This window comes from Pezoporus wallicus, unplaced genomic scaffold (assembly GCF_028554395.1).
Source record: "Pezoporus wallicus isolate ANWC-B61680 ecotype Strahan unplaced genomic scaffold, APGP_CSIRO_Pwel_v1 contig_12477, whole genome shotgun sequence".
Lineage (NCBI taxonomy): Eukaryota > Metazoa > Chordata > Aves > Psittaciformes > Psittacidae > Pezoporus > Pezoporus wallicus.
The window spans coordinates 260,945-270,000 of NW_026638222.1; the positions used below are offsets into that span (position 1 = coordinate 260,945).

At 56.4% G+C, this 9,056-nt stretch overlaps 1 protein-coding gene across 1 annotated transcript; it reads left to right on the plus strand.

Moving 5' to 3' along the window:
• LOC130599484 (ras-related protein Rab-11A-like) lies at positions 1 to 2,223 on the plus strand. The gene is made up of 5 exons (XM_057409973.1): positions 1 to 135; positions 1,162 to 1,357; positions 1,436 to 1,629; positions 1,718 to 1,798; positions 1,970 to 2,223. The coding sequence occupies exons 1-5, from the start codon at positions 96 to 98 to the stop codon at positions 2,107 to 2,109; spliced, it is 651 nt and encodes a 216-aa protein (XP_057265956.1). The 5' UTR covers positions 1 to 95; the 3' UTR covers positions 2,110 to 2,223.
• The last annotated feature ends 6,833 nt before the right edge of the window (positions 2,224 to 9,056 follow it).

Genomic DNA, 9,056 nt, shown 5'->3' on the forward strand with positions numbered 1-9,056 from the left:
TCCGAGTGCGCAGGGAACAGCCCCGGCCAGGGCTGGATCAGGCCCGGAAATCCCAGCCTGCCCCCAGTGGGATCGGGGCTGCGGCGCTGGGCAGGATGCGGGGCAAGGACGATGAGTACGATTTCCTCTTCAAAGGTGGGTCTCCTGCGCTGGCCATGCCTGCCATGAGCTGAGCCCGGTCTCAGCCTCCCTGCGGTGCCCTTGGGATGGAGCTGGAGTAGACTGGGATATAACACAGAGCATCCCGTTGATGGGGACCGGGAGGGAGGGGGGGATTGCTGGGGAGATGGGCACAGGGAAGGTGGGTGATGGCGTTGTTGGCATGGAGGTTGCTGCTGTGGTTTGGGATGGTTGATGCCATGGTTGTGGCTGCTGGGGGGGGGGGAGTTTGTGGTCCTTGTGCTGCTGGAGGGGGCTCAGATCAGAGTAAGTGAGTCCAGGGCATGGCTGCTCATTGGAACCTCCCGTGGGGGTCCTGCCTGGAGCTCCAGGCTGTTCCCGTCCCCACCTCCGGGCTGGGATGCGATGTGTCAGGGATGTGATGCTCGCAGAGGCAGCAAGACCCGAGCCCACCGACCGCTTTAGTGCGCGGGGTGGAGGATGCTGCTCGAGTCCTCCTTGTCCTTTCTTTCTCTGTAAGACCCCCCCCGCCCCGGCATCCTGTCCCCAGGCTGGGTCCCGCGGGGGATGTCCCTGCACCCGGGAATGCTCGGAATCGTCAGCGAGGGCATTGAGAAATAACTAAATAGCATCAAAATCCAACCCCTTTGAGTCATAAACTCAACAAACTCGATGGGGGAGCTGCGAGATAAAGCGTCCCGGAGCCTGTCCCACCGGGCTCCATAGGGACCGGCCAGGGAGGAGGAGGAGAAAGAGGAGGAGGAGGAGGAAAATGCTTCTTTTCAGACCAGGTCTCTTGTGCACCTTCAGGGCTGCAAAGAGGAGACCCGGTTGTGCTTGGCCTCTCTGGCCCGGCTGCCTCCTCATGGGTCCTGCCTCTGCTTTCCCCCCTCCCTGTTTTATGTGCATGGAGCTTTCCCATCCCTGGAGCTGGGCAGGGAACTCCTGGCAAGGTCCAGGAACGCTCTCGAGGGGTGTTCTCAGGTGGCTGTGGGTGTCCAGCGGGGCTGACCCTGTGCTTGTGTCCCCCCCCCCCCAAAGTTGTGCTCATTGGGGACTCTGGGGTGGGGAAGAGCAACCTCCTCTCGCGCTTCACCCGCAACGAGTTCAACCTGGAGAGCAAGAGCACCATCGGCGTGGAGTTTGCCACCAGGAGCATCCAAGTGGAGAACAAGACGGTGAAGGCTCAGATCTGGGATACGGCCGGGCAGGAGCGGTACCGCGCCATCACCTCCGCGTGAGTCCCCCTCGCCTCCCCGTGGGGTGTTCCCCACCGCAGGGCCCTGCTGTGACCCGTCCCCTCGCTGTGCCCCAGCTATTACCGTGGGGCCGTGGGGGCTCTGCTCGTCTACGACATCGCCAAGTACCTGACGTACGAGAACGCCGAGCGGTGGCTGAAGGAGCTGCAGGACCACGCCGATGCCAACATCGTCATCATGCTGGTGGGCAACAAGAGCGACCTGCGGCACCTCCGCGCCGTGCCCACCGATGAGGCCAAGAGCTTTGCAGGTACCCGCTCCCCATCCTGCCCTGTCCCCGTCTCCATCCCGGAGCTGTGGATCTTGGCACCGGTATGAGCTCGCCTTCGTCCTTGCAGAGAAGAATGGGTTGTCCTTCCTGGAGACGTCTGCTCTGGACTCCACCAACGTGGAGACGGCGTTCCATACCATCCTCGCGGGTAAGGGGGATGGCTTTGGACACCGTGTTCTCCCAGGACCCTGCTGCAGTGGGATCCTGCTCCCCACGGCAGGGGGGAGATGAGGGCGTTTGCCCCCTTGGAGCTGTGTGTTTTGGGGGTCCCCCACTCAAACCCTCCCTTCAAGCTCCTGTTTCTCCCCTTTGCTGGCAGAGATTTACCGCATCGTGTCCCAGCGGCAGATCCCGGGGCAACCAGAGCCCGAGTTCGGCCCCAGCACCAGCATCGAGCCCATCCGGGTGCTGCCCACGCAGCAGGAGGGCAGGCAAGGACCCTGCTGCCAGAACATCTGAGCACCCCCAAGAGCACCCACCAAGCGATGGCATCACCTTTATCACCCTCTACCTCTGCTCGCTGCAGCTCCCTCCGGACGCAGCGGCTGCTTCTGCATCGCTGCCCTCGTGTGCACCATCGCGCTCGCCCTGTGTTTATGTAGGACCTCCACAAATAGCAGGGGGAAAACCCCACCAGGGTCTCTCCCTTCTCTCCCTCGTTGTTTGGGACCTGGCATCTCTTTGTGTCCCTGCTTCCTCTAGCCCTGAAGGCACTGCCATGGGGTGACTCAGGGTGGCACTGAGTAAGCGCAAGCATCCATGGGTGCAGCCCTTCAGGGCAGGGTGGGGAGGGGGACATTGGGTGCACCCTTCTTTGGGTTGCACCCAGCCCTGCCCCTTCCGCGTCAAGGGCTGGGTGAGCCTCTGGGTGCTGGTGGGGCAGCCGTGGGGCACCCCGGTGCGGGCAGGTAAGGACAGGACAAGGGGAATGGCTTGAACCTGCCAGAGGGGAGATGGAGATGAGCTCGGAGGTGGTTCCATGATTCTAGGATCCCTTCCGCTGGGGACATCTCCTTTGGGGGAGCCCTAAGGGGGGTGCCAAGGGGATGCTGTGGGTGGGCAGGGGTCCCCCTGCATGGCCAGAGCCAGCACATGGGACCCCTCAGCTCTGCCTGCCCGGAGGCACGATCCTGCCCCACTCAAAGTGCCATCAGTGGTGGGGCTGGTGACAACCGGGCTGCCACTAGATGGAGCGGGTGCTGCACCCATGGGTGCCGATGGCCCCAGCCCCTGCCTGCCGTGGCCCCAGCTTCACTCCCTATTCCCCATAGTGCTGGGTGCGTGTCCCCATCCCAGCGCAGGGTCCGGGGGTCTCTGTCTCTCTGTGGCTGCCCCCCACCCCACCCCAGCACTCAATTGGCTGGGATTCATCCCTGCAATGGGAATCTGGGAATGGGAAACTCCCCCTGTGGCGTTGCTGCTGGAGGCTCCATCACTGCACGGTCCCGCCAGCATCCCCACCTCCAGCACCCCACCTCTGCATCCCCATCAGGAAGAGGGAGAGGCGAGAAGGGGCAGCACGAAGGGGGCTTGCTGGAGGGCTTGGGGGTCAGATCCTGCTCCCATAGCACAGGATGAGCCGGGGGGTGACCAGACCCCTCCTTGGCCACGTCTCGTGGCTGTCCCCAAGGGAGTGACTGGCATTAAACCCACCCCAGGCCCGCACCGAGCCGCGGTGCCAAGGGCTGATGTCAGCCCTGGCACCGGTACCCAGAAGCTGTGGCTGCCCCATCCCTGCCGTGTTCCGTGCCGAAAGGGCTCCCTGCCCACGGAGCTGCAGGAGCATCAAGCTCCCTTCATCCCACCCCATCCCATGGTTCAAGGATTGCCCCGAGCAGCCGGAAAGCAAGCGCAGAGCCCGAGTTTCTTAAGTAATAATACTTTAATAAAATTAAGTTCTTAATGTAATTTAGCACATTTAATACATTAACCCTTTCCCTTCTTTGTTTTCTACAAGTTGTGCAACATCATCATTTTAAGTTTTTCTTCTCTTTTCACCTTATTTCTTTTTTCACCATTCCTTCTCCCCTTACCCTATATATGCCTCAAAACTCAGACGACGAGCCTAACTCTACTCTAGCTTCGGTTATGTCCCTCTCAGGCCTTTCCCTTTGCGTCACGCCGGAGAGATGGGAATACCGGGATGGAACATGTGATCGGTTTCCAATAGTAACAATCCCTACTACAGGTTTCCTATTGATGTTCAAAGAAAAGAGGAAGGGAGGGGGGGGGGAAGAAGAATCCATCAAAGCAAACACAACGGGAGAGGGAATGGACTTGGAAGGGCCACACAGGGCTGGCTCAGCACGAGGTTGGGAGTACCGTGGAGTAGGACTATGGGATATAGCACCCGGATCCAGCGGGAAAGCGGATACACGCAGACACTTGTACAGCTTGGAGCGAGGATGAAGGGATGCTGGGGCAAGCCATAAGCCATGAAGGGCTTGGAGGGGGTACCACTGAGCTCGGCGCTGGTGGATCCAGTTGGGGTTTAGCTCATGGCAAATCCCACTGGGAGCTCTTTGGTACCAGGGCAGAGCCAGAGGGAATCCTCTGCAGGTCCCAGTGGGTGCCCCGGGGGCTGCTCTGGGCATCCCAGGGGATCGATTCCCCCGGAGCTGGGATCAGAGCTGCTCCGCGGCACGGCTCCGCGTGCCCTTCGCGGTTGCTTAACGCTGCTTGGAACCCCGCAGCAAAGCCTCAGCTGCAGAGCAGGACCTGGCCCCTCATTTGTGGTGTTTTCCCCTTTTCCTTCCCATTCTCTTGCGCAGAAACCGAAAGGAAAAGGGGAAAACCCCACCCTGCAGAGGAGCAGAGCATCCCATGAGCGCATCCCTTCATCCCGGCGCCCAGGAGCTGCGGGAACGCTTGGGAAGCATCGTCTCAAGCCCAGCGAACCCCTTCTGCCATCAGCAGTGCCACGGGTGGAAGGAGGCTCCATTGACTCCGGCTTTCCCACCAGTGTCACCTCCCTGGGGAGCGGGGGGACACTTCCCATTGGCTGCATTAGCAGCCCTGAAGTGATGCTGGAGCGCATCCAGCGGGAACGCCGCCGCCTGCCAGGGCTGAAGCCCCTTCAGATTCCAATTGAGTAACCCCATTGAGTTACACAGGAGGAAAGGCAAGAGCTGCCCCGCGTTCCCTAACTGAGGGCGAACCCAGCGGGATCATGGCCGAGTTTTCCACCAGCTCAGCAAAGAGCAGAACGGGATCGGGAGCCTCTATAGGATGTGAAGCCCCACAGCAAAACACAGGGATTGCTCCCCAACACCCTAGAAAGGGCTTTGGAAGAACCAGCCCGTCCTGGCTCTGCCCCTGCCGGCGCTGACACCGAGGGAACCTTGCAGAGGCAGGATGGGACCCCGCGCTCGGTGTACAAGTATAAAGTGCATCCGCTCTCCAGCCCAGGGCATCACCCACGGCCCAATGTCAATCACTGCCTCTTCTTCAAGTATCAAACCAAAACACATGAGGTAAAACGAAAAGGAAAGAGCAAACGAGGGCCCCTCGGTCACCCTGCGCGACCAGGAGCTTGGTACCACCAAGCACAACCCCCTTCTGTGCTGTGCCCGGCGCTCCCAACCCGCTCGGATTCACAGTGCTATGTGCAGAATGAGAACTGTCTTCGCTTCCTGTCCTAACCTATTGCATGGCTTTGCTGAAGGAATGCTGGTTACGTGGTAAGACGAGCGTGTCTCCAAGGCTTTTATAGGATCCTTAGGGATGCTCCCGGCTCAGGGGCATCACCAATGGGTGAGCCACGGCACGGAGGAGAGGAGCAAAAGCCGGCCCCGGAGGTAAGCCCCTTTCAAGAGTGGTTTTCTTCTGCTTCTCTAATGACAACGGCCTTGATGCTGGGTCCTTTGGAACGTGGAAACAGAGTGGGGAGGGGGGGGGTTGGTGCAGCCCTGATGCTTGGGAGCAAAGTGGTGACCCACAAGGACCAGGGTTTAACCAGCTGGGGCTGTGGGGCACATCCTGCCCCTCTCCGCTGGTGCGCAGGGACGCCCTGGACCCCACAAAGAGGAGGGTTTGAGGCTCGAGGCTTCCTCCGGCTCAAAGAGAATCCCAAAGGGAAAAGGAAAGAGGCGAGAGAGGGAAGGAGCCAAGCGGGTGCCCCCTGCTCCCCTGGTCCAGCGCTGCCCATCACATCACACAGGGGGCTTCCTCCCCTGCTCCTTCCCACCCGCCCCGCGCCAGGAGACCTTCAAACAGCAGGAAAAGGAGCAGGAATCGGCCCCTTTCTCCTTTTCCCCTCGGCAATTCCCTGCTCCCAACCCGGAGGTTGGGATAAGGCAAAACCCCAAGAGCCTGAGCCGTGATTTACTCGGTGACAAGCCACATCTCCCTCGTTTTAGTGACAAAAAAAAGCAACCCAAAACCCCCCAAATGTCTTTTTTTTTTGCTTAAAAAACCCCACCCATTATTCCATCCCTTTTTTGGTTGGGTTTTTTTTTTTCTTTGCAAGAAAAGATGGGAATTTGCTGGGAAGTTACAAATGATTCCTTGATCTTGCTTCGGAGTTTCGTTTACATTCTGCTCTGTCTGGGATCACTTGGCTCTACTATAGATTAAACAATATGGATAGCATCTACTATTTGAGCTAGTTAATCTTTTCATCTTTACTCTAGGATTATAGGAAATAAATTTGAACGTTTATTATTATTATTATTATTATTTTTTTTTTTAATACCCATCAACATTTTTTCTTTTTTTTTCCTTTTTTTTTTAATCTCCTTTTTGGTTAAAAAAAAACGACACCACCAAAAAAAAAAAACCAAAACAAACCCAAAAATCTGCTTTTCAAAACGCTTCTCTGAAAGGCAACAGAGCAGAAGCATCCCCCAAAGCTTCCTGCTCGGAAGGGAGTGGGACACGGGCTGGCTTCGTATGGAAGTGTGTGAGACCCTCCATGCTCCGGAGCTCTTCAACCCATCCCAACTCGGGTCACAAGGAGTGACCCCACAGGGATGAGGCTGAAGAGCTGCCCCTGCAAGCACAAAGCCTCCCATGGGGATGCTGGCCCCACGATGGCTTTTCCATCGCTTGTCTTGGCCATTGGGTGCCCTCTCCGCCTTGGGGGGAGCAGAAAGGGTGACATTCCCCTCTCCAGGATGGCTTGGAGCTGGCCGGGAGCAGTTGGGTCCTGCACAAGCCCTTAGCTCCATAAGGAGGAGGATGGATGGGGGGGATAAAGCCCTCCTGTCCTGGGAGACGCACATGGAAGCAACGCCTGAAGGGAGGCAATGGATGTGCAGAGCATCCCTGCCAGCGCGCTCCCATCCTGGGAAGGACCCGGAATCCTCTGGCCTCCTCCTGCGAACTGAACCAAGGGCAACACTGGTCCCTGGCTCCCCGGGGCAGGATGGGGCCCGTGGTGCTGGCTGGAAGGACGCAAGCTTTGCTTCCCAGTGCCCAAGGAGTGACCTTTCCCTAAGGAAACCCAGCGGGAGCAACCCATCCGCACGCAGCACCGGGTCGAAGCCGGACCCTGGGCTGTGAGTGATGCTCTCAGCGAGGCCGGGGCTGGATGGGGCTCACTGGGAGCAAACTGGGGCTCACTGGGCCCACGCTGCCCCTGAGCCCCCCAAAGCTTCATCCGAGCCCACAAAGCCCCTTGAGCCCTCCGCAAAAGGCGGAGCAAGCCCAAGGCTGGGGCTCCGCGATTCCGATTCTTCCTTTTTTTCACCTATTTCTGGTGGGGTTTAATCACCATTTTTTGCTTGTTTTCTCCTTTCAATTTGTTACCTTCTGCTTAAAAAGTCTCGTTTCTGGAAAGGGCTGATCTGCACCATGACTACCACCTTGTACAGACACACACGCACACACAAAAAAGAGGAAACATATATTAAAAACACTTTGTAAGCAATACTCTGGATACAAATGTATTTTTTTTTTAACCTACATATATTCTAAACCTTCTAAACTTTTAAGGATCACTTTATCATAAAATAAAATATCCTTTTGTTTTGCTTTTTTTTCTTTTTTTTTTTCTCCTTATAATAAATTACCTAATAAAAAGTATTTTTATTAGCCCAGTTCCTTGCTACATTTACACGTAATAAATGCATTTATTAAAATAGAATATTAAATTATAAAGAAATGTTCTAATTTTAAAATCTTTTTTTTTTTCTTTTTTTTTTACTTTTTTTTCCACTTTTTTTTTCCCTCCTCTCTCTCTTTCTCTTTAAAAAACACCAGTAAAATGCATCAAAATAAACCCTTCAGCGCGCAAAGGAACAGGGTGGAGCAGTGATTTCCGAGGTTCGCAGTATTAACAGTCTGAGCCTTGGTATGGATGGAGATTATTCCTTAGGTTTCTTCTTTTTTTTTTATATAAGAAAGAAAGAAAAGAGAAAAAAAAAATAATAATAGCTATTCCCTCCAGCTGAAAAATACTTTTGCAAACGGGAGTTAGGACAAGATATTTTTATAGGATCTCCTCATTAAATATAAATCCAATTTTGGTTCTTTATTTCCTTCTCTTTTGTTCTGCATTATAATACACGCTATTCTCTACATAATTTCTGTCCAGGAGGATGGCATCGCAGCACGAGCATCCTCTCTCCCTCGCCTTTCCCTTTGTTCCCTGTTGTCACCCATCCCTTGGCCACGCATCCCTGGCCCCACCGTGGTGCCCTGCCAACAGCAGCCTAGGCCACAGCGGGTTTTGGCATCACCTCCCCAGCCCAGCACCTTGGGACCAGGGATGCTCCCGCATCGGCTCTGCCTCCACAAGGAAAAGGCTGCAGGATGAGTCCCCCATGGAGCAAAGCACCGGAGCCCCAGCTCCTTGCTTTTGGTGCAGGCATCCCAGCGGCATCCGGCACCGACTCAGCCCCATTCCCTAGGTCCACTCCATCCCCCCTGGGTGAGTCTGATCCTGCCTGCACCTGGAAGCCTCCTGCTAACAGCTCAGCACCTTCCAATGCCGCTATCCCCTGGGTTTCTGGGGACCTGACGCAGGATGAGTGCGCAGAGCATCCCTCCGCGCACGGCGAGTCCCAGTCAGGTCCTCATCCCCGCCCTGGCTCCATCATTCCCACTGGATGGAAGCACTCCATTCCTGGCTCTCCCAAGGGGAAACCAGCAGCAGCCACTTGCATTGGGCCACCTGTGAGGTCCCATCCTGCACACGCTTGGCTTTACCACTGCCAGGAGCCCCCCACTTTGGTGGGCTCCTCGCTAGCCATAAAGCGAAGCCTTAAGGATGGGGGTCCTGAGGACCAGGCTCCCTGCAAGAGCTTTGCTGCCCCTAAACCCAAGGGAGGAAGAGTTGGGTTGGCTTGGGAAGACCTGGACAGCGTTCCTCTGCCTCGCTGGGCACAGGGATGGTGCCACACCAGCACCCCAAAGGGGTTACTCAGCACCCTGGGAGGGATGCTGAGCGCAGGTGAAGCTAGCAT

Coding starts and splice junctions, on each gene's coding strand:
- LOC130599484 (XM_057409973.1), top strand. CDS start 96: ATGCGGGGCAAGGACGATGAGTACGATTTCCTCTTCAAAG. Junction 136..1,161: donor GTACGATTTCCTCTTCAAAG/GTGGGTCTCCTG, acceptor CCCCCCCCAAAG/TTGTGCTCATTGGGGACTCT. Junction 1,358..1,435: donor TACCGCGCCATCACCTCCGC/GTGAGTCCCCCT, acceptor GCTGTGCCCCAG/CTATTACCGTGGGGCCGTGG.